Source organism: Takifugu rubripes, chromosome 9 (genome assembly GCF_901000725.2).
Source record: "Takifugu rubripes chromosome 9, fTakRub1.2, whole genome shotgun sequence".
Classification (NCBI taxonomy): domain Eukaryota; kingdom Metazoa; phylum Chordata; class Actinopteri; order Tetraodontiformes; family Tetraodontidae; genus Takifugu; species Takifugu rubripes.
The window spans coordinates 1,400,092-1,425,108 of NC_042293.1; the positions used below are offsets into that span (position 1 = coordinate 1,400,092).

Below are 25,017 nucleotides of genomic sequence, written 5' to 3' on the forward strand. Positions count from 1 at the left end.
GAAATCCACCACCATCTCCTTCGTCTTGGTCACATTGAGCTGCAGAAGGTTCTCCCTGCTCCACCTAACAAAACTCTCCGCAAGGTCCCTGTATTCACCCTCTTGTCCATTCTCCACACACCCGACTATGACTGTGTCATCCGAGTACTTCTGGAGGTGACACGTCTCAGAGTGGTACTGGAAGTCAGCTGTGTAGGTGGTGAACAGAAAGGGGGAGAGCACAGTTAAAAATAGCAATAATACATTTTTGAGGCAACAAATATAAATGAAACAAATGAAAAACCTGTAAACATAACACGGAAGCATCTGATCTAAAAATAAAACCAGTTGTGGTTATTATAAGACACAGCCACTTCATGAATATTCAAATTCCCCTGCACGGCATGTGGTATCCTGGAGGCTGGGCTGAGGGCTTCTTCATTTCTCTTCATTTACATCCAGAAAAAACTAACTCAAACATCGTGAGCGCTGCGTTCTTTCACATCAATTATGACTTAACACCTGCGGCGTCTGTAGATATGGAACATAAGAGCTGTTGGCGATGCTACGAGAATTCTTTGGAGCTGTCTCGAGTCGATACGGACATATTTGTCCTTCCATACGCCTGAGCTGCTGCAGCAGCTGTCATCTACACTGACCCGTCACAGTGACTGACGTCCCTGAGGCCTGAACCAGGTAGATGTTGGACCGAGCCTTAAACAAGGGTGGCATATGTTGACGGCCCCAACGGCTGGTTAAGAAAAGCTTTATTTTCCTGTCTGTATAATTAACTGAAGCATCTGGGGGGAATATTTATTATGATCATAAAATTATTGGAAGGACTATAAATGTTAAAAACACAGAGATGTAACTATATTTAACAGGAAAGTCTGACTGACTGACTGACTGACTGACTGACTGACTGACCAACTGAATGAATGAATGAATGAATCTGAAATACATGGAAATTCAAGTTTATGACTGTACAAAGACTGTGTGTGTGTGTGTGTGTGTGTGTGTGTGTGTGTGTGTGTGTGTGTGTGTGTGTCTATGAGAGAGAGAGAGAGAGAGAGAGAGCAATCCATCACATCTGGAAATAAACTAAAAGGTTTTCAGCATCACCAACAAAGATCATTAAATTACATATTGAAAGTGTGCAGATTTCCGAGACTCTTGTCACTATTTCACACATTTGGACCAAGAGCACGTTGTGCAGCCATGTTTCAGCCGTCACTTGACTGCTTTTATAGTCCTTACTCGTGAATAATGCCAGCAGGTAATTAGGCAGAAAGAAATGATGGTTCCCGACTCACCCACGTAAATACATTTGATACAATTGAGTGCCTGGAAGAAAACTCTAAGTATGAATTCCCATAGTCTTATAAGTCAGTATGTTTCTTCTTTTATTACAGCGGCCTTGCCCAACGTTCCTCTCTTACAGAGGAAGATGTTCAGATGTTTGGCAGCATGTCCAGGCCCAGAATACTTGAGTTCATGCTGCAGTGGGGTGTAGCGCAGCCTCAATATCCAGTCAGCGGTGTGATATTAGGTGTGACACGCTGACAGTGATGATGTTGTCTGTGGGCTGATCCATCTAATCCTGACTTGACAGCATTCATTAGTGAGATACAAACCTATGTTGTCAGCCCAGGTCGGATGGTGCTTCTCATTTCTTCCACCTGTACTTTACAAGTAACACGTTTACCTCAGGACAGGGGGCAAATCTGCTCGGCTCTTCATTTATATTTGGATCCCAGTTCTTATGCAACGACTGGATCTTGCCTTTATCCGAAAAGGGTGAAGTTTGGTTTAGATGATATATTTATTTCCACGGGTGGTGATTTTTTTCTCACTGTTGCAATAAAACCCCGCCGAGCACTAAAGAAACACCGACGTGAATCACACACGGGGAGCTTATGAGACACTTCCGATCATCTCAGCACTTCATCTCCCAGTTTCTTGTTCTTACTGGTTTTCTTGGCCACGTAGGCAGTTCATTTTGAATATTTAATTTGCATTTAGTTAATAGGAAGACGGCTTCCATCAGGCCCGACATGACCTTCGATGCGTCCAGATGGGAAGTACAAGCTGTCAGTCTGCCACTTTGATTATAGTGATTAAATGATAGTTGGTCTATCATTTTAATTATAGCCCGACACCAAAAACATCGCTAATAGAAAACACAGGGCCATTGCTCTTATTCGGGTCCTGCAATACTTTGACATTTGTAATCGTTCAGATTCTACTTTGATGCACGACGCTGACCAACGATGAGCCGGGCTTTAAGCAACCTCATCATCATATCAAAGGCAAAGAACAACTTCAGACGCCTCTTCTCATGCCCCCGTCTCCTTAGATGAACTCACGGAGATCTGCATCCTGACTGGACCATCAGACCACTTCCTGTGCTGGTGGTTGCTCAACCTCAAGCCCTTCCTGTTCCTGGCGTGGAGCTCGCTGGCTTCTGGGGTGTTTGGTTGATCAGAGAGGAGGCCGTTTACCTGTCGGGTCTGACTGGGCCTGAGTTGTGATACATTAAAGATAGAATGGAGTCAGTCCTGTAGTTGACAATATTGAGTGGACCATTGTGTGTGAGTGTGAGTTGTGTCTGGAGACAGTTCAACTCATACCTCAATCCATACCATGCCTAACAAAAAAGATGCATTAAAATGGCTAACGGATAAAAGTTGGAGGGGAAATGAGTTTTCTTCATGTACATTACACATTAAACAGCGATTGTGTCTGGATGGAATGGCAAAACTGACACATAAAACAGCCCATTATGAGGAAATCATTTATGCTAAAACACATAAGATTCAGTAAAAGTTAAACACAGGCTTCCGAGGAGAATTCCACAGGAATTCAGAGCAAACAGCCAACAAAACAAACCAGCGCATGCATCGTTTGTCACACCTGTAGGTGAAGTTGGCCCTTTTTTGTCCTGTCTCCATCTTGGTTTTGTGACTTCCTGTTTTATTTTGAAACTAACTCTCCTCTCGCCACTTGCTTTTCCTCATGTGTCACCAGTCCAATTGTCTTCCCTGATTCCTGATTGTTTCCAGCTGTTCCCCATTACCCCCCCCCCCCATGTGCTTATAGTCTGTGTCTCCCTGTGCCAAGTCTTTCGTCCTGATCACCAGCCTGTACTTCATAGTCACGAGGATCTAGTCCTTGAAAATCTACAGTGCAATTGTTTAGAGACTTTCATAGCATTAGTTTTTCTAGTTCCTCGTAAGAGTGTTTTTTGTTGGTTTTGCCCCTTTAGATTTCTTTTAATTTAGTCGGTTTTTGTTTCATCCCTCCTTGGAGGCGTCTTGAGTTTCAATAAAGACTGTTACTTCCTGAAACTAACACAGTCTGTAATTAAACTCCATATATTCCTATGATTTATTATCTATTCTCCACTCTCAGTCTGACTAATCCTGTTGAATCTAATTTCAAAAACAGCTGGATCGTTTGCATAGTTTGACATTACAGCCAGGCAGGAGTGTGTCGATTATTGCAATTCTAAAAATATCATACGTACCACAGTCCTCAAATTAATTTATAACAAAAATCAGCATCAGTCTGTGTGTTAGCAGCGGCGGACACACACAGGACCGAGCAGATTTGACCAGAACGGACTTTACTGAAAACATGGCAGTTGAATAACAGAAAGAACCGAAGATGAAAACCTCTTCATCACAGCAGGCTGGGCGGCACAAGCAGACATCGGAATAAGTTGGCACAGCAGGCTGAGCAACAAATTGGCAGAGATGGAATTGGGAGCAGTCCATTTACCAGCAGGCAGGTGTGGATGATTACCTGGAGAGCAGTTCCAGGTGTGTAGATCTCACAATGGGAGTGAACCAGGAAGCAGCCCCGCCCAGCCTGGAAACAGACAAGGAACAGAAGGGGGGCACTAGGGGAGACTCCGAACACTGGAGTAGGAAATAACCACAAATATAGATGTTGCTCACGTAGATAAAATAACGAAAAATAAAAATCTAAATGACAAACAGGAAGTCTCTGGGCACAATGCAAGCTTCCTTCTACCTGGTGAGAATGCTAATTACTGGATTAAATGGTAGAAAAAGAGGGGCATGAGAAAATCTCATTAATCTTTCATGATCCTCGGAGATCCCTCAGTCTCCTTCCACCTTTATATCTGCTGTTGTTTTTCCTCATTATGATTTCACCAAGCATTGGAGGGATCACTCATCACCATCATTTGAGATTTTTTCCTAACCCCATTTCTTCCCCAAAGACGATGATTTCCCCACCAGCCTTCCAGTTTTTAACTTTATGGGTTTTTTCCAGCTTCTTAGATGTTTTCTCTGCTTGATGCAGCCAATGATTTGACCCATCTCAAACAGACTGACATCTTTTCCACCATCACAGGATGTTTCTTTCCACATGGTTTGAATTTAAGCAGGGAGAAGCTACTCCCTGCATCATTCGGGGTTAAATAACCCGTTGCCAGCTAAAAGATAATCACCCGTGCAGTAATTATCCAATTGGGGGCTCTCACCTGTTTCCTAAGTTAAAACCAGATGGCTTTTTTTTTGACCAGGCAGTATAATTCTGCTATTGTCTCTCCGCAGAGGCAAATGTTGGATGATAAATCTTTTCTGTCCAATTTTGGTCCACTTAGGTGGTCTACAGTCACCAGCTCATGGGAGTCCCAACAGTAAATAATCAATATTTCAGCAAGTGCAATAATGATTGAATTTCTGCAGCAGCCTCGCGCAGAGAAAGATCCCCTATAGGGTGCTGTCACTCTATAATGCACCACCCTGGGGCAGGATTTGACATGATTAAAAGCCCATCGCACGCCGTATGTGACATGTACAATTTGGTGTCATCAAGGAGTATTTCAGGACGCAAACCTTAGCGTAGCACGTACAGAAGAGGCACCAGACAGCGGCCTTGACGCGTTGAGAGGAAATTAATTGAGTCCTTTTCTCCTGCATGAGTCATAACTGTCAGTCAAGCTGTGGAGTTCAAAACACTCATTCGTATGTTGGAAAGAGTGAAGAGATATTGGATGAGTGTCATGATGGGAGCCACGTAGGTGGACTCACATCATTACAGACTTCAGGAAGCTTCAGGAAATGAAGGATTTGGGGCGGAGTGAAGCACAAGCGATACGCATGTGGCATTTTAAAATATTTATTTCTATTATAAATGCTGCTTCATTAGCCGGACGCGAGCAGCAAACAGCAAACAACCGGTCACATAAGTAGAACTGCACAACAAAGCCCCGATCACGAGGAGCGATAATCTCATAATTATAGTCATTTTAGGTTCCGACTAAACCGCCACATAGTGAAAGTTGTTTGATATGCAGTCCAGAAACCCACATTAAAGATCAACTTAAAAATAGATAATTAGCTGGTTTTCGAAAACTGCACCAACACACATAATGGTAATTTGCATAGTATAATTGGAGTTGTTTTCAGTCCATTTAGTCTTTTCTTTGTTTTTTTGCAAACTGTCAGAATTGTTTGCATGGTTTGGAATTCTGTCGCCTGAAATTTTAGAGACACATTTAGCATTGAAAAGAACTCTCTCTCTCTCTCTCTCTCTCTCTCTATGTCTCTCTCTCTCTCTCTCAAATAATAAATGTCTTGTGGGACACAACAAGACATCTTAGCTGCTGTTTTCTTTGCTTATAATAAATAACCCACCACACACTCCATCAAAAGGCTGTACAGTCCATTCAAATCCATAAATTTATTTGTGTATATGCTTTTTATCTTAATGCCATTAAGATCTGTGTCCTTAATCACACTTGGTGAATATGACAGAATTCCCAGGGTCGGCCCCTTTTCTCTGCTGAACAGGCCTGAGCTATTATTCTGCTCTGTCACTTGATACAGAATAACTCCTGTAAAAATCGAAAAGAGTTTCCTTGTTTCATGAAGGTGCATCATCTTCTTCATCTTCTTCACACTCACCCTCAGACCAGCCAACATTACAGCTAACATTAATCTGGGTTTGCTTTTGGCCCAGGTCTCCTCATATGGAGGATGCATGTTGCATTAACCTCAGGTTAATTAGAGCCACCAAATGACACCTAGTTTTGAGTGTGTGTGTGTGTGTGTGTGTGTGTGTGTGTGTGTGTGTGTGTGTGTGTGTGTGTGTGTGAGTCTGTGTCTGTCTCTGTGTGTCTGTGTCTGTGTGAACAGTTTTTCCTGGGATGAACTGTCGACCTATTGGAGGTCACATACCTCTCTGACTGCCTCTAAAGCCACTAAACCCTGTAATCTGCAGCCAGCTCGACTTGTTTGTGTGCTGATTGTGTCCCCCTGCTTTTACGCTAACACACATTGAGTCGCTGAGAGGCAGCTGATTTCTGCTGTCTGAGTATGTTCCCAAAAACACTCAAACACTGCTTGATCCTTCTGCTTATGGCAGTTAAATAGAACCGAAATGCGTCACAACACCCAGAATTCTGCATCACTGAGACATGTTGTGTGTTGAGCTGCTGAGTTATTTGCTTATAATAAATAACCCTCCTCTAAAAAGCTATCCCATTCATTAAAATCCTTCAATTTCTTCATGTATTCAGGATCTGTGTCCTTAATCACACTTGGTGGACATGACAGGAATCCCAGGGTCGCCCCTTTTTCTCTGCTGAACAGGCCTGAGCTATTAAAGTGCTCTGTCACATGATACTAAATAAATCTTAGTAAAAAAGAGTTTTTATTTTCCTTCTCAGTATCTGTCATCTTAATTCTCCCCTCTTTCATTTTCAGACCAGCTTTTCTTTATTCTGGATCATTTGCTTCTTCCCTACACCGATTTAGGTCTCATGTTTATTTATTTTTTGTCATGAGCATGTTTTTAAAGGTGCCCTGTAAAGAGAAGAATGTTCTGGGTTTGGTGTTGGTCCATTGTTGTTCTGCACGTTCTTCCTGTGGTCTGGATTCTCCCACAGCACTTTGAAGGGGTAAAAATGTTAAAAGCAGGTCATGGTACACACAACATCTTTATTGATTTACAGATACACATTTACATTTGCGTGGGTTGCACACATCGCCGCATAAATTCATATCGAACTCAAAGCTGATTCCCGTCGCCTCCACAATATCAAGAAGGAGGGAGTGTTGTCCAAAACACAACAATAATAACGGCAATAAACACAGGCTCGATCGTGGACCAATCAATAACACATCAGTGACATCGTGCACAAGTACATTCAATAGCAGGGAAATTCAAAATATTTATTCAAGAGGCATTCCTGGTCGGTTATTTTAAGCTTATTTAATAACACAAATCACCAACTTTTGAACTTTTGACACCACTGCACATGACAGGAAGTCACAATTATTACTCAATATGCCATAATCACAGAACACCACATTAAAATAAATATAATAAAAACAATAAATGACACTATACAGCAACTGCTGTAACTGCTGATGTGGTTTTTTTCCTGAATAATTTTGCAAAGTATCTTCCTTTTTTTCCCAATGACATGCTCAATAAGACACGCCACTCACATTTACAACAATAACTCAGATTTAACGTTTGCATGGGGCAGTTTGCAGCACATGATTATCAACGTCAAAACGATATAAGACGGAACAAAGATTAGATTGGCATGAAGGCATTGAACACATGAGCGCAACAATGGCCGTATTCTCATCAAAGAAGGCAATTTTCTTTTCCCATCCAAATAGATCGCTGCGATATTTGTCATGAAAGGCTTCATCTCACCAGTGATTAGGAGCTAGGTTCTCATTTATCGAAATCCTTTAAAACCATTACATCTTGCTCACTGGGATAATTGGCCTTGAGCGGCTGTCATCATTCACCTCCTCTTTGTCCGTGTGGTAGCCACCAGAGGCATTGTGCAGGTGAGACGATAAGCGCGTCATGTGTACGAAGCAAGTGTTGTTTTCCAGATCGGTCCGTGTGTTTGCAGTTCGACAGCACCTTTTAAGGCCTTGGTGAAGATGGATGGTAAACAGACCGTAAGTGATGGGGTCTAAACACGCGTTAAAGAGGCCAAAGATGAAGAGCATGTGAGTGAGCGAATGGGAGACCGTCTCCTCCATTTTCTCAGGAAATAGCCAGTACCACAGGCCGAGCAGGTAGTAAGGAGTCCAGCAGACGATGAACGACGTCACGATCACGATGCTCATCTTCAGGGTCCTCATCCGGGCTTTAGGGATGTTGTTGTGGGAGCGACGTAGGTACACGTCTTTTGACACCACTGGGAAAACAAAACGTGTCGTCAATGACAGTTTGGGATTTGTAAAAACACCAAAATGGCCTGACTCACAGTTGTTCCTGGCCATGCGGCTCGAGATCTCCACCAGGATTCGCGTGTAGCAGAAGATCATGATGACCAAGGGCAGGAGGAAGAGGCACACGAAGGTGAACATGTTGTACAGGGTCTCCTGCCAGCGCTGGACGAAGCTCCCGTGGGTGGTGCACTGGGTGAAGTTCTCGGGGACCGTGATGGTTACGTTGTGAAAAATAAACATCTGGCCGGAAAAAAAAGACAAGTTTGGTGAGTGATGCTGCCAAATCTGTCCCGGCAGATGGGATTTTAATGAAGCTTGATCTGTTAATTGCTACATAGAAATTATGCAAGTGGCTGTTTCATGTATACATGATGGAGAAGACAGGACGACAGAGGCTGCACGGTTGTTTTATTAATTAAATGACAACTCGGCCGGTCAACTATGAAAGGAGGGTCAATTCACCACAAGAAAAATAAAGGTCCTGTTGCATCATCAGTTACCCTTCATGGTGCTGAGATGGCATCATGTTCTTCCTTCTGAAACATTTAATCATCTCATTGCTTTGAGGGCAATTACTGAGTGTGGCATCAGTATATACCATCCAGAAGGCAGAGGTATGGAAACGCTGCCCCAGGTTCTGATTGGTGGAGCAGAGGCGTGAGGCGAGGTGGGAGGGGGTGTGGCTATGGAGGGCTTTGATGGCGAGAAGAAGGACTTTGAAGTGGATACATTGGGGAAGCCGTGAAGGTTCTCGAGGATGGGACTGATGTGTTCGTGGTGGAGAGAGCGGGTGAGGAGGCAGGCAGTAGAGGTGTGGATATACTGACGTCTCTGAAACCTGAAGAGAATGGTTTCACAGTGGTCGATTCCGGATGGTGACGGTAAATCAGGGTTTCACCAGCGGGAGGAGGAACATTACTTGTGGAGAACTTGTTAGTCACATTGAGTACATTGAGAGTCACCATCGATTGATCTGTGTGAACCAAATACTACCTTACAGTCCTAAACTACCTACAGAAGAGGGATGTAAACTTGAGAGAAGGAGAGACGACATAAGAAGAGATTGAAGGAAAGTACCAATGTAGTTTGTTCCCACAGTCAGAATATTAAATTAAACACTTTCTAGTGCTTGTGTGGGGAAATCTTGGGTTTGTAACGGCTGCTATCTTATTAGCATGCAAACGATGCAGCTGTTATCATCGCTATTGCAGAGGAACATCTGCAGGTACCGGATGTAAAACGACCTTGTTTGTGACAGGTAAGGCTCAGAATATAGAAGATGTTGTGGTGGTGGGGGGGGGGCAAACAAGACCGGTTCATATTTCTGTGTTTTATAAGATCCTGTTGGCTGAAATTTATGCTGGTTTCATTTAATTTTTTTAAACGTTTGATGTTTTGGTATTTTAAAGCAAGCACTTTGACTTTCTTTGTGATGAAATGAATTTGCCTTTCCTTGATCTCTGTGATCAAGAGCCTGGGAAGAGAGGGGACCCTTACAATGGTAAAGAGCCTATTAAAAAGCACTTAAAGTCAACACAGATAATTGCAATTCTGGAGGACGACTGGAACAGGTCTGAAAAGAGCACCGATCCTGGCCCAGACACTCCACCGCCACCATGTTAGAGCTGACATCAGTGTGGGAACTTTCCCTGCTCATCTCGGGAGTGTGGCTCCGAGTCCATCTTCCCTGAGGAGGAGCATTAATGCAACCCCACACACCTCTGACTACACAATCTGTTTTCTTTCAGGCGCACATGTTTCTTTCATGACATGACTGGTGAAGTCAGTCAGAGGAGACTAAATTAATCCTGCTCGTTAACAAGGGTTTTTTAACACTACGGTGACGATGGATTTGATGCCACTTCTTCTACGATAAGGCCGTCAGGTCTCGTGTGCAGTTCAGGACAAACTGCACAATGTTGAATGATCTGGTTGACTTAGTAGGTGCGTTTCCAAAGAGATGAAATGCCTGAATGGAAGGCTCTGAACTGATGTGATTCCAGAAAACCTGGAGCTAAAGCTTGAGTTTGGGAGTAAGCTGCAGAAAATCAATAAATTGTTTCATATTTATTGCTCTGGGCTCTTTCTCTTGTCTCATATCACGGCAAAGCCTCACTGAATACCTTTGCAAAATCAAAAACAATAGTTTCAAAGAGGGGCAATGGTGCAAAATCCTAGAGGATTTTCAACAACACAATTTACTGATGATGACAAAAAAAAACCTGCTTTTTAAAGCGGCTGTCTGCTTTTATCAAAATTTCTTGTCAGTTATCTTACAATACTATTGTATCTGCACAAAGCTGTCCTGTATATTTCTATATTACAGCATGTTATTGTGTAGGCCATCACATTACAGTTGATGAGTAACGAATGCTTTATGAGAACGGTTTGAATTGATTTCAAGCAAAGTATGACATCATCTGCATAAACACAATTCAAAATGCGGAATGCATTTGAAATATGTCCATAACAAGTCTGCAGTTTGACGTATTTGAAAGTTTGTATTACACGCCTAGAAGGAGACTGAGGAGCCAGTTAGGCTGTTTGCCTCGTTTAACATTCATCTCCCATCTTCTTTTAGCTCTGACAGTCCAACTGCAACTGGGAGAAACTTTAGGTTTCTAATGAGTCAATATTCAATTTCTATGTCGAAATTTGTAATCTCAGTGGGGGGAAAGGTCTTAACTCTCTAACCCCCCATTATTCAACAGATCGTCTTTGAAGAACTCCATGGAGATTCTTGCTAATACATCTTTTTTCCCTTCCAAACCTCCGCTCCCTTTAAAAGAATGCGCTATTTCGGCAAATTGCTAGTAAAAGTGTTTAAAATGTTCTGTTACTGAATGCAGCGAAAGCAGAAAAAGTAAAGAACGAAAGCCTTTTCAGACGTGAGGACCTACAGCTGCCAAGTCATGGAAAGAGAATCAGGAAGAGGAGACAGAACGCAGAACTTTACAAATTTCGTAACACAACCAAGAACCTTCTGGCTGTGAGACGAGAGCGCTAATGACTGTCTTTTATGAGTTATTTCTGTTTCTCCTCAGTAAAGCAGCAGAGGGTTATAAAATACTCAATTCACATGCACATATTACAATAACAAATAGGATAAAACTTTATTCAAGGCTAAAATAAATATCAGGGTGACTCTCTTCTATATCTGTGCTGAAGTGGGAAAACTGCTGTGAAGGTCTAACAGGCTTATCAAACTTTAGGCAGGAGACATTTGTGCAGCACGCTAGGACGCTACCTTGACTCATACATTAGGAAAGGACTAAGAAATAAATGAGATCACAAGTTCAAAAATACCTGGCTGTAATTGGAAAACAGGAACATTACAGATGAAAAGGTAACGTTAATTTGAGACATAGGCGACTAAACCCATCACACAGAGGCTACTCTATTTAAGATACTGGCTAGTGCATTAGATTTAATCTCTTCATCTCTTTGGTATGTATTAATTTGTAGATATTTAAAATACAAAGAGATCTGCATTGATAGCACATCTGATTATTTTATTCTGATTACTGGCGTTTTAATAGAAATACACTTCTTAGAGTTCGGAGATTGGCTGTGCGAGATCTCGGTGAGCATTACGGACATTAATAGTGGCATTGAGCTATACTGCAACGACCTTTGGATGAGAAAATAGGTGATGACATATCGGTACACAGATTTAATGGCGTTATTATTACGCTGATAAAAGAGTTTTTGGCTCATTACCGCTGCAAACGTCTCAGCCACAGCTGACAGGAGAGTTCGTGTGCACTCCTGCTCGACAAGTGTCGTCTCTATCAGGGGCCTTCAGGTTGTGCTCAGTGGCTAAAACAAGAGCCAGGGTGAAGGCTTAAAAAGGCTACACCATAAATACACTCAAACGTGGAACAAATTGAGACTTCGGCTCGGCTTTGTGCTGGGTGACTCCCGTTAATGAACAATCTAACACCTGGCAGGAAGTTGAAATGAAAGTTCCATATGACAGATTTCTACTCTTTTTACAGGACCTTATTGCTACAGCACGTTAGTGTGAACACCCGTGACTTTATAGGTGCTCTCTCATGTAATTACGTATGTGTGTAGCAAACTCTATATAACACCTCTTCTGGGGAGCTGCTCCAAGACTTCCTCTTCCCTTGAGGCCACTTTTCTGGTAGTTGCATCACCAGGCACCAGTCATGTGAGCTGGCTGACAGAGAAGACTTAATTACGTTCAGCTTTTTGATTCTCTCACAACAAAGCTTTGCTTTGCCAATGTGTGTCGTGAGCGGAACAGGTTTACTTTTCCCACTGCTGCCTTCAACATCGCCTCTATAGCTGTGCTAGTCACCATATATGAACCAGAGGACATCAGCCAAGGTCTAAAACCTCAAGTAGAGGCTTAATCATCCAGCAAAAATGTCGCTGCTACGTACATAACTACAACTGCATTCCCAGTTTCCTAATTCCTGCTTTGTAAATATGCCAGGAAGAAATTAATTAAGGCAATTATGGTTCTAGACACTGCAGAGGAGTCTCTCTACTCATGCACAGCTATATCCCTTTTGTTAAGTCTTCCTTTTTACATTTTCCCCAGCGCTTGGGATCTTGAATCTCTCACTCTTGTTAACGACAGTTTTTCTCGCTTCCATCTCATTCCTCTCTCCACTCAACACTTTCCCTGTTCTCAAGCCTCTCCTGTTGAAGTGATTCCTCATGTGCCTCTTTTTTTTGGGAATTATTTTGAAATGAGAGGATTATTTTAAATTGAGAGGAGTTCTATTAGCAATACCGCCTCTTTGTTGGCTCAATTACATCGAGCACTTCTAATTACCAGGAAGATTTTACCAAAGCATAACCCCCACCCAAAAAAACAATGACTAATTAATTACAAAAAGATTTTTGCCGTTCGCCACTTCCATGTTGTTCCGATGGAATTGTAATAAATAACACTTTAACTTTCATTTTCTGTTTCATTTTCCTTTCATTTTCAGCCAATGATTGAGGAGTTTCTCAATTGCTCCTCGTTATCTACGAAGTCGTGGGAATGAGTGGAAATTAATTGCGTCTTCTGAGCACGTGACAGCTGTTTTTCCCACTGACTGCAGTCATCAGTATTCCACAGGTGTACAACCTCTGAGTCTTCTGTGTCCTCTGCGTCTCCACAACGGTTGGAAAAGCAGTTTGATATTCAAGATTTGAGATTTTTGTTGTTTATATGCCGAAAAATGACAGAAGCACTAATTGGCAATGGAATTCTTTGGTCCTCGGGCAGCATACTGAATATCGCGAGAAGAAGAAGTGAAAAAAGATCCTTAAAAAACATAAAGCGCAACACATATGCATGGTGGAAGAAATGTGCACATTCTGATGTGCCAATGTGACCATAAGAGAGTGCTTTTGGTTAAAGAGCACAACATCCAGGAGGAGCTTTATTTATCCATACATGGACCCTGCTACTGTCCTCCATATGCCTCTTCCCACAATGAGAGCTGCTGTCATGGTGATTTTATCGGTGTATTGTTGCGTGTATATTAAGTTTAGGACAGATCCTCAGTGATGTGGACCCCTCAGTTAAAAGGCAGGAGAAAAATAACAACTTTACACGGAGCTAAATACATGGCCGCCATCTAAATTTAAGATAAATGAAGCCAGGGAGATTTCATGTTCAGACCTGCACATTTTACACCATATCTGCTTCTTTTGAAGAGGCAAAGTGTAACTGCATAAATCTACGCAGACTCGACTGTCTTTCCCATCCACCCTGAAGAGACCCTGTGCCTGTCCCTTCTGGAGACTCTTTTATAAGCAGAGCCACAGATATCTCCAGTTCAGCCGGTATACATTTTCAAATCTTAGATACTGACTGTGTGGATAATACAAAAATCCTCAGCATTGGACCATTAAAATGTCTTTAAATTGAACGTGAAGACTGTTTACCAGTCTTGGTTTAAACACAGGCAATAAACCTGATATTCATAGTGTGTTATGGTCTATAGGGATGAATAAAGTACATCTTAATCCTAATCTTAAAGGTCATGATCATCAGCAGTTTATCCCAGTAAATTCCCAGTAAACTTCTGCCGCCCAAAGATACGAGATAATGAAAGCTTCATGCCCTTCAGTTTTCAGCCAAGAGTATAAAAATCCCCACAGAAGGTTCTCCCTCTGCTAATTTGTAGTAAGTCCCATGTCTTGACCGGTGCTGGAACATTTCGAGTGTTTGCTTAACTTTTCCAGGAGGCTTCTGGTCCACATTGCCTGGAAACTATTAGACATGAAGAGAGTTTTAAAAAGCTGAGGAGCCACTTAATTTACATTCGACAGTTCAGACGACCGTAGTTCTAGGACTCATGAATTGGGTGTATATAAGTCGGGACCAATTAGATCCCTGGGTTTGTTTAAGCATCCGCAGAATGTGAATATAAAGCAGTTTGACTCAAAATGGGATGAGAAATGTATGAGAAATTCATTCCTTGACCTGGTTTCGGCGAGTGGTTTTGCTAACGCACCTTCTCAACCTTTCACCTCAGTGGGTGAGGTTTTAGCTTCACCTGTGCAACAGCTGATTCATGCATGTGTCGTAGATCCGTCCAATGACGTCAAATCTGGTCACAGTGCAAGTAAAGAGCAGCAGAGGAAGACTCATCACAGCAGCAGAGACTAACAAGAGCACCCACGCCTCAATGCACAGGTGGGAAATGTCACACTAAGTCATTAGATTGATGGAGCTGTGCTATGACGCAAGGCAGGGGGATTTTTATATGGTTACCAGCCAGGAACCATGTGTGCGTGATGAGCAGAGCTATGGATTTTTGTTTCATCACGATTTGAGCAGGATTGACAGGGAGACCCTGGATAATTAACCTCCACATTTCCTTTTGGTAAACCTAAATTATAACACTGTCAGAAGTTGCATTCTGGGTAACCAACAAAACAGGGGACTGGCACAAGCTCTGCGCCGCCTGCAGTGTGTTCTCTCCTACCTGTGGGAGTGAGAGGATTACGCTCATGGTCCAGGCGACAGTCAGCATGATTTTGCTTTTCCTCTTGGCCTCGCTGATTCCCAGAGGATTGAGGATGGCGGACTGCCTGTCCAAGCTTATGACCACGGTGACGAAGGCGCAAGAGTACATGGCAACGAGTTTCAGGAACATGAGCAGCCTGCACGCCACGTCTCCAGCCTGCCACTGCACCGTGATGTTCCACACCGCGTCCACGGGCATCACGATGAAGGTCACCAGCAGGTCCGCCACCGTCAGGTTCATTATCAGGATCCTGACGTGAGACTTGCGCTTGCCGCCGTTGCTGGCGGCCCAGAGCACGACCAAGTTACACACCGCCGACACGGCGCACAGGCTGAAGGTGATGATGACTCTGACTTTGGCCGCAGTGGAGAAAGTGGGCAGCTGCAGCGCATCTCCGTCTGCGCTTCTGTTGCAGCCCGAGGTGGATCCTGTGCAGCTGTCATTCAGCGCTGGATCCGTCATCTGGTGGAACATGGTGAGCGCGCAAATGGGAGTCACAGAAGCGCCGAATGGGTTTTTACCGTCCAAGCAGACACATCCCAACTTCAACTGTGAAAAGAAAAGAAAGAATCAAATTGTCCCAGTGATTTATAGGTTTCAGTGGGACTCCCCTGGCTCCGATCAAACAGGATCACGGACCACTTGTGCGTTAATTAACCAATAACCATGAGGTGTGGCCACATTATTAAGTCACCAAGGGGAAATGGAGAGACAAGTTAGAAAATACTAAACAGTGAATCGCAACTTCCAACTTCTTTCTAAATTGAGGCTCAGAATAAGCACTTCTAGCAGGCAAAGGAGCAGACAGGCGTCTTTCAGCGCTGACAGAAACAGCCTACCTGCAGTTATCGGTGTGCAGCTCTAATGGGGATCGCAGTCTGTCGTCCTGCGGCTGCGGCAGCCCGCTTCATTCCTCCGCGTAATGACGAGCGGCGGTGCAGAGCCCATAGGATCGGTCCACGAACCGCAGGGGGCTCCTTTTGCACGGAAAGGCGGGTGAGAGGATCACATGCAGCCCCCTCTGTCGGCAAGAGCGGAATATTTGGATTATTATCCGGCTCTCGTAAAGAAAAAGTACATCGCTGACAGAGAGCGCGCCAGCGCATCCAGGTCTAGTTCTCCGACCACCTCTCCCACTGTCGCGGACAGGTTAATTATCAGGACCAAGATGCACATTTGAATAACTAAATAAAAGCAAAACATTAATGACAAGTCAGAATATTGAAGAAAAAAAACAGTGAGATTACTCTTAACGAATTGTCCTCCCTGTCATCCTGGTGAAGATGATCTCTGCAGCTCTCTGCCACCTTCCTGCGCACCCTGGCTAGATTAGCATCAGCTGCTTCTCCCTGGTGGCACCAACAGACCATGGAGCAGGAGACAGTGGCACGAGTCTGCAGTCTGGCGATGGAGATCTCCTGAGAAATAAAGGCTATTCCGACCTTTCTGGGCACAGAAACACCCTCCCACACGCCCCTCCACACCTGGGGTGGAGCATTTTATTTACTGGATTTCATTCTTTTTAACTGCGTTGTGACACTGGTGCCACACGGAGGCCGTTTGCCTCGTGCCCCCTCTAAAAGTTAAGAAAATGAAAAACATTCATCAATATTTCGCTAGTTCCCAAAGCAACACCTCCGCCTGTCACTGACCTGTGATAAACAGCCCTTTCCCACCCGATAAACTACCTCTCACCTCCAGGAACAGTGCCTGACCGGGTGTGTGCTGCCGGGACCTTAAAGCCATTTAAGAGAGGCGTTAGGGGGAAATAAATCCACCTCTGTCTTAAGGTCATGCCTAAACTGCTAACAAAGACAGTTGTGTACATGCACCAGGTTCACCAGTTACTTTACACATATTGAGAAGAACAATTGTTGTAATTTTGTTCCTAATTTATCCCCGCTGGCACATGAGAAGAAAGCAGCCACAGGAAAAACTGAGACACTCAAGTCCAAGTGATTATAAATGCACAGAAGTCATCAGGTGAAGTAATACAACGTGCCTGTTTTTCTATCCAACACTTTGAATCCCTGTGTTGCTTTTCAGCAAGTGTTAAATTATAAAGTGTCCAGTGATTATGAGACCAATGGAGAGCTTGATTTTTCGTGGTTAGGGTGAAGCAAATGTTCTATGTTTTAATTCCCTTTTGTTTCGGCAACCCAATATTTATATAACTCTGTGACCACTTTCATTACATCTGATTTGTCCATCCTCATAAACTCCAGCCACAGTAAAAACCAATAACCCAGAAAACACCACCGACCCCCCCATTACAGACCACTTTTTATTAACATATTGTCACAAACCAGGACAGTTAGTGGCAACAAGGGAGTCCACACATGAACGAACAAACCAAAATCAATTTATCTGTGACTCTCATTAATAAACCAAAAGTAAGTATCAAATGAAATGCCCGATGCGGGACGAGGGGACCCGAAAACAGGTCTGTCTGGAAACAGCTAAGGGTCCGAGCCTCCGTTTAGCCAACCCTTAAAACCCACGTTTGAACTGGGACAACCTGAGCTGAGAACACGTCCCAACCTCCACCTGGGGAAACTCCCAACCAGGGAGCAGATAGAGGGGCAGGGCGCCACAGTCTCTACGTGTGCCTCATCCGGTTTGATGCACGGTTGCTACCCAACAAGATCAGCTGGAATCATTCTAAAGAGCCATTAGCATGTGCAGGTTGACTCCTCGCTTCAGTCATGGTCACAACATGAACAGATCCATCTAGTAAAGAAGATCAGCTTTTTTCAAGCTTCCAGCTTTGTTATCAGTGACATTACAACAGTAGTAATTCCTTTCACCTCCAGTAACCACGGAAACACTCAACCTAACCTAAAAAGGCTTTTAATAAATATCCAGTTGGCAACCAGAGACGTCAAATTGCCTTTAATTCTGCAAATGTGTGAATAATAATGTGAAATGGTTGTTTTCCTCTATGATACAAAGCTCCAGAAATGCTTTACATGCTCAGAATTTTCCCGCTGTCCACGTTTTAACCGCTGCTTTTTGGATAAAGGTAGTTGTGTGATTCCTGTCAACAATGTTCAAATATCCCTTAAACGTATATTTACGCTGGCTTACATCCTGACATAAAATATAAATTAAGTACTATTCTTGCCGCTGCCAACAGCCTTTTGCATTTGATAAGCATCTCAGCGGTGATAGCGGCTGCTGCTCATATTATGGATGTTCTGGAACGTGTCATCAAACTTCTCTCTCAGACGTTTCTGATGTTCCAAGTGAGGGTGAGAGCTGGAGAGTGGAAGCTAGAGGGCAAAAATTATTCCCAATTTCACGCGGTTTCTATTTTCTCTGTCTCACCGAGCCACATCTCCCTTTCACGAATCAATACGGAATGTCCACATACAACCCCTCCCATATGCTTTCATCATGTTCTCTTTCAGCACAGCGCCCGAGGATGCGCACAGCCAAAGGTTCGCTGCAGGGCGCCGATCTCTCTGGAGCCGTGCAGTAGCTTTATAGGTGCAGCCAGATCAAGCTGCATCCAGATTAAGTAGTTTAAATACATCACATTTCCATAAAGTCTAAAAGCTGAATTATAAAGGCTATAAATTATATACGATTGTATGCATTGTGTATGCTTCCATCAGCAGCATCGACCCCATTGTTAATAAGCAAGCGTGTCTTTAGAGAAGAGCAAGAATCAGTGAAACGGTGATCAATGCGATGGAGGCCGCAGCAGCAGAGGAAGGATCTATCTGTTGGAAATTTGGGTGATTAGCTAGATAGCATATCAAGCATGTCTGACTCCGCTCTTAGAACCCGTCGCTGGCACCGTGTTGTCGCCTGTTTTAAGGCAGAAGAGGAGGCTGAGGTGTCGCTCGAGGACTGGGGTCTTTCTGGGTCTCCAGCAACAAGGGGAAATGTTCATTTTTCAAGAACTGGTGGGAAACAGAATCCCACCCTGAAGCCATTTTTAGCCATATCTAGCTGAAATGATAATTAGGACGCTTGCAGAGATTGAATTTACCTTCTAAACACCCCATTTTTTTATCTTCTCTCCTGTCCTGAGGATGACTTTCCTTTTTTATATTAAAGATGAAAACATAAAAAGACTAAAATATAGTATTGAATTGGAATTGGTTGTATTACTTTTTTTCGTGGCTGAAGAGCTAAAGGTCATTATGTTGCTGTATTAATTGAATCAGCTTCAACTACGTGAACAGGAAACACAAACGCTCTTGTAATTACTTCCCTGAATCTTTCCTTTTTTTTAATAAAGAGGTGACTGTGGGAAATGATTAATGCTGACGTGTGACTCAAATTGGTAAAGCTGAGCTATTTTCACTCTGACAGCCGGAAACATACGGTGAACGGGTTCCAAAACAAATATAGATTTTACGAGAGAATCGCACTTGATGCCTAATAAATCTTTTAAATACCACTTCGATGCAGAGCAACAGCAGTTCATTCATCAGGAGGCGCACAAGCCTGAAGCATCGTGACAGGTGAGACCGGGTGGTGTGTTAAACAAAGTGAGGAGAGGTGTTTGGGATCGATAAATAGGTGCAGTTTGAGACTTGGCTGCTCGCGTGCATGTGGTGATACGCCGTCACCATGGCAACAAACCTAAATAAAGTACTTGACGAATGCTTTTTAGGCAAAACTCCGCAGCTTTTTAACGTCAGGAGATGTCGTCCGAGATGTGTTGGTCTCAAACCACATAAATTCCTGCCTGGCTTTGAATGTTTCACATTTTCTTGGTAATTGAAGCACTCTAGTGGTGCTTTAGTCTCTTATATTCTCTTATATTCTCATTCTCTTATATTTTTGTCCCCTCTTCCAGCAGCAGCAGCAGCAGCTTCATTTGCTGGCCTGTTTTCAGCTACTCCCTCTTTTATCCCTTCACCTTCTTAACACTAGCGGTCATTTTAATGGAGCATTAATTATTCCACAGAGGCTTCTTTAATTCGATGAACGGCATATTTATCATCACCACCTTGTACTGAGAGCGTCAATAGATCCCTCCTTTGCTCCTCTTTTTAATGCACTGGGGAGTCATTATCTTTGCATCTGACATATGTTCCAGGTGGATGGTGTGTGTGTGTTTCATTTCAAACTCAAAAAGTGCATCTTTCCAACGAATAAACCACAAAAGCTTGACTAAAAGTCCCAAATTGCTCTCACCGTCCCACTGAAATCTCATTTCTGTCATTGACTTGATGAACTTGTGAATGCGGCTTAAACGAACAAGTATTCCCGGTTGACTCCAGCCCGTGAGCTCCACCAGTCTCACCACGATGAGGTGGAGATGCTGCACGGGGGGATGTAGTGACACGAGATAATTAATACCTGCTGCCCCTTGTTTGTGTTGATTTAAAAGCAGGCAAACAAGAATTACGAAACAAAAAGATACCAAACAAAAGGTTTTAAGACCACATCTCTGCAGGGAGCTCCTGGAGAGCTTGTGCTCCACAATCATCTGACAGCTGCCATGAGAAATCACAGCGGTCCCACACATAACCGACACGTTGGGCTGAATGTGATGACAAACGCATCTGTTCTCTGGCATAACAGATTTCGGCACCCATTAATGTATGTAAATAGGATGAAAAATAGGTCTCTAAATTGTGGGTGCAACCTAAAACGCTTGGCGCCGACACTTCAAGAAGGCAAAGTGTGGTGCCGTAGCTCTGGATCTGCTAAAGCGGTGGACAGGAAGCAGGTGCAGCGGGAATTAAAGAGAAGGTCGCAGCCTCAGATGGACGATGGAGTCAGTTCTCCAGGAAGGATGAAGCACAGGGGCCTTTATTTCAATCTCTAACAGCATGAGAAAATCCCAGTGTTCCTTTGGTTGCTCCCTAAACAGGTGTTTTGGGATGGAGACCCGCCCGGCACCGGAGTGAGTCAACGTGCTCACAAACACCAGGGATGTCATAAAAACTCCAGTGGCTCCACCTAAGCTGCTGTGATCATGGCGGTGACGCTGCGTTCTGCTACCGCCGCATGCAAGGTCGCAGCACGCTCCCTTTAAATGAACTGAAGGTGTGGGGGGGGTTTATACTCTCTTTCACAATCTCCTCCTGCACAAATGATCACGTGGAAACGTGGTTCTCAGGGTTTCTGCTTGGGGAGATCGACGCTGTAACTCCATCCTGACAGCTGCTCATTTAGAGGTGCACCGAGTTGTCCTTAATGAACAAAATGGTACTTGTGACCTTCAAGAAAATGCATCGTTCTTGCAGGTGACAGATGTTTTTGTTACGATATGTGATGGTAGAGGACCCGAACGCAGGTCAGGACACAGTGGTGGAGTAGTCAACAGCTTTATTTACGGGGGGGGGGGGCACACACTGACGACAGGAAACCGTCATCCTGGACCGCAGGGGGATCGGGAGGCAGCGTCCATCGGCGAGTCGCAGAGCACCAACACGTGACAGGGGAAGCGACCAAACAGCTTCACCACAAACAGACACCCTACCAACACCAAGGAACCTGAACAAACACCCCCCCGAACAATCACACTCCCCACACAAACAGACACCCCGGCCCTGACAGGCAGGCACAACCTGCTTAAATAGGCAGCAAGGTCGTAAAATTGCCTACAGGTGCGCCCGCCTGCAGTGCCGGCTGCACCCAATTGTGCTCAACACCGCCCCCTGCAGGCCAAAGACAGACACAACCCAGAAATCCCAACAGTTTTTCACTCATGGAAACACCAAAATCCAAGATTCAAGCGTCTGTGCAGCTTGAAAAATATGATGGAGTATCAATAAGGTAGATTGTGGATCATATATACACCCCCATATATACAATAAAACTGTGACTTTCAAAAATTCTGGGAACACGGAAATGTCAAAAATTGAATGATCGACTATGTTTCATTGACTCCAAATGGTTTAGAACACATCTGGAAGAAGAGCTTGTTCAGAATCGGCTCCTTATCACAAGTTATCAATTAATTCTGTGAACATTCCGGTTGGAACAATTATTTGCTGCTACCGGCCGAGCGCCGTTTGGAGCCGTTTTCTTCCTTGCACTGGAACCTGACGGTCATTGAATAAATGCCACCATTTTGTAAATGCCACCATTTTGTCCGGCCCCCCCGGATGCTCGTGAGTTGGGCCTCACTTGAGTATCGGGAGCTCAGTCCCACCATTGATTTTAGTCGTGAACTTGCCGAAATTGTTCACTGTATTTTCTCGTATGCATTTAAAATCATTTTAACATGTGCTTGTTCAAGTTTTAACATGCCTTCTTTCCTACTGTTGGCCAGGAGCCCCCCAACCCCCCCCCCCCAGGCGCCGCTCATTGATGCATAAATATATTTGAGTCGATGTTGAAAGGAGGATCGAAACCATTTTTTAAAAAAAATGTTCTTAAACCTCCTTTGAGACTCTGCCTTATTAAGATTCTGTATCATAAACTGTGGGAAAAGATCAGAGAACCCCCCCCCCCCCCCCCCCCCCCCCCCCCCCCGATCCCAAAACTCTGAGCAAAGAGATAAACAGAACTCTGATATGTGCCGGGAATCATCATTCTGGTTGGATATTTCAGTTATTAAAGAACACTTTTTTTGACATTTTTGCACTAAATTACATTGATTTTTCTTATAAATCTCTGATTGAGTTTAGTAGAGTCGCACACGTCTGTTGCATCCCTCCATCCATCCACCCACCATCCACCATCCATCCATCCATCCATCCAGCCATCCATCCATCCATCCACCCACCCACCCATCCATCCATCCATTCATCCATACATACATCCATCCATCCATCCACCTACCTACCATCCATCCATCCATCCATCCATTCTTCCAGCCATCCATCATCCATCCATCCATCCATCATCCATCCATCCATTCATCCATCATCATCTATCCATCCATCCATCCATCCATCCATCCATCCATCCATCCATCCATCCATCCATCCATCATCCATCCATCCATTCATCCATCATCATCCATCCATCCATCCATCCATCCATCCATCCATCCATCCATTCATCCATTCATCCATCCATCCATCCATAAATCCATCCATCCATCCATCCATCCATCCATCCATCCATCCATCCATCCATCCATCCATTCATCCAACCATAATCCAATTAGCCTTCATTCCAATGTTGTTCTTTTCATTTTTGACCCACTTATGCAAGAGTCCGATCACAACCTTAAAAGGCGGAGCGGAAAGACTCTAATAAAATTCAGTCTATCAGGATTCTTAGTAACGTCCCCCTGAAAATAAGCGATTCCATAATATGTTAATGAATGCTTCCGGCTCTGGAAGCTCCATTATCGTACGAGGCACAACATCAAACAGTAGGAAAAGACATTGGTACCAGCTAACAGTTGAGGGCTCGATGGCAGTCACGTTCCTCGTCTCAACACTGAACATGTCCTGTTTTTGTGTCTCTTTTCTCCGTACATGAACATTACACACACTCGCCATCTGTTATTCCTCTTCTCTGTCTCCTACTCCCTCTCGGGACAGATTAGCTGTCACTTTAGCTTAGCATAACCAGTCTGCTTGTACATTGCAGCTCAATACCTCAGTCTGGTTCAACTCGGACAAAACGTGGGAGGTGTTCTCGTAGCAGGTCTAGCGGACCAGAAAAAAGAAAAAGATTGAAAGATTTTCCTCTTGTGGCTGATCCATTCCAACTCTGCACACCTTCTTATGTCCCCTCTGTGATCCAAAGTCCATCTCGACATTTCACCTCCTGCTTAGTTTCGTTTATTTCGTACATGTGCGTGATTTTTCCCGTAGGTACACTTAATTAGCCCCCCCCCCCCCCCCCCCCCCCCCCCCCCCCCCCCCCCCCCCCCCCCTTCCGATCCAGTGAGTCATTTTACACTACTTATTTGCTTTAACTAGTGTTTGTGTTGTGCGTCATACAATAATATTTTTAGAATTTAGTACTTTTACTGCAAGAATATTGTGTGATTTCCATAGCCTACTTTGGGAATGATCCATACTGCCTTCGTTTGTACAGTGATGGCTGCCTTGTGCTAGTGTAGTTTTTGCCCCCAAACCTCTGCACAGCAACTTTGGTAAAGAAAACTAGCCGAGAGTATTGTCATCCAGAACCTGCTTTGTTCACTTTAATTCTGCGACAATTTTTAGCTGCTTATCAGGAGGTTTCCAGCGGACGTGATCGTCTGTTGTCATTCAATCTGAGGTATTTACCTCTAATACCTCTAATACCACATTCTTCTAGCTGATTAATATTCTGTGCTCTATGTTGTTTATAGGGCAGTAAATGGTCCAACTTTATACTGTCTTTTATGTATCAGATGTGTGCTTTGCTCTGGTGAGTCAGTCAATGCCAGAGTTCTTCTGTTGAGTCTGAATTTTTCTGAGTCATTTGTTTTCCTGTTATTGTTTCTCATCGGGGAGGTTTTTTTTCTATAATTTCAGGGAATTGCCGAAGTAATGAGACAAGACCTTTGCTGTACAGTACTCACCGGATGTGCACTTGTGGTGTTTTGCTCCAACTTTCACAACAGTCAAAACTTCTACTGAGGGAAACATTTTGGAACTGCCAGCAGTTTCACATCAACTCGGATAATCAAAATTCCGACTACAGTCTCACCTCAGAGAATATGAAATTAGTTTACTTTGTAAAGGAGTTGTATAAGAATTAGTCTCACTTGAGAGACACCTCTGATCTGATGACATCATCTGTCACCCGGACCTTTATTCTAATGGCTGAACCATCCAGTATCTGTTCATTAATGGTTCAGGGGGGCTGGATGACCTTCAGCTGCATTCTGGGGAAAAAACCCTCACAAACAAGGACATCTCTGAGGTTTATTACTGCCA

At 43.7% G+C, this 25,017-nt stretch overlaps 1 protein-coding gene and 1 long non-coding RNA gene across 3 annotated transcripts; both read right to left on the bottom strand.

The window, feature by feature from the left end:
• Positions 1 to 1,922: 1,922 nt before the first annotated feature.
• LOC105416873 (uncharacterized) lies at positions 1,923 to 3,788 on the bottom strand. Its single transcript, XR_964768.2, has 2 exons — positions 3,506 to 3,788; positions 1,923 to 2,499 (listed from the first exon to the last, which is right to left on the bottom strand). It is a non-coding gene; the product is annotated as an uncharacterized lncRNA (long non-coding RNA).
• A 3,153-nt stretch (positions 3,789 to 6,941) lies between these two features.
• On the bottom strand, positions 6,942 to 16,835 carry gnrhr4 (gonadotropin releasing hormone receptor 4). Of its 2 annotated transcripts, XM_029842338.1 has the most exons (5): positions 16,465 to 16,835; positions 16,057 to 16,238; positions 15,176 to 15,766; positions 8,252 to 8,456; positions 6,942 to 8,182 (listed from the first exon to the last, which is right to left on the bottom strand). In XM_029842338.1, exons 3-5 carry the CDS (start codon positions 15,689 to 15,691, stop codon positions 7,731 to 7,733), a joined length of 1,173 nt encoding a protein of 390 aa, XP_029698198.1. In that variant the 5' UTR covers positions 15,692 to 15,766; positions 16,057 to 16,238; positions 16,465 to 16,835; the 3' UTR covers positions 6,942 to 7,730. The 2 variants fall into 2 exon arrangements, with proteins under 2 accessions (XP_029698198.1, XP_011605156.1); XM_011606854.2 differs by lacking the exon at positions 16,465 to 16,835 and having other exon boundaries at positions 16,057 to 16,288.
• Between the last annotated feature and the right edge of the window lie 8,182 nt (positions 16,836 to 25,017).

Bases quoted from the DNA above. Each gene is read 5' to 3' on its own strand.
- gnrhr4 (XM_029842338.1), bottom strand. From the start codon at position 15,691: ATGTTCCACCAGATGACGGATCCAGCGCTGAATGACAGCTGCACAGGA. The intron at 8,457-15,175 runs GTAGGAGAGAAC...TTTTCCGGCCAG, and splicing joins TAATCCTCTCACTCCCACAG to ATGTTTATTTTTCACAACGT. The intron at 8,183-8,251 runs GTGAGTCAGGCC...TTGTTTTCCCAG, and splicing joins CCGCATGGCCAGGAACAACT to TGGTGTCAAAAGACGTGTAC.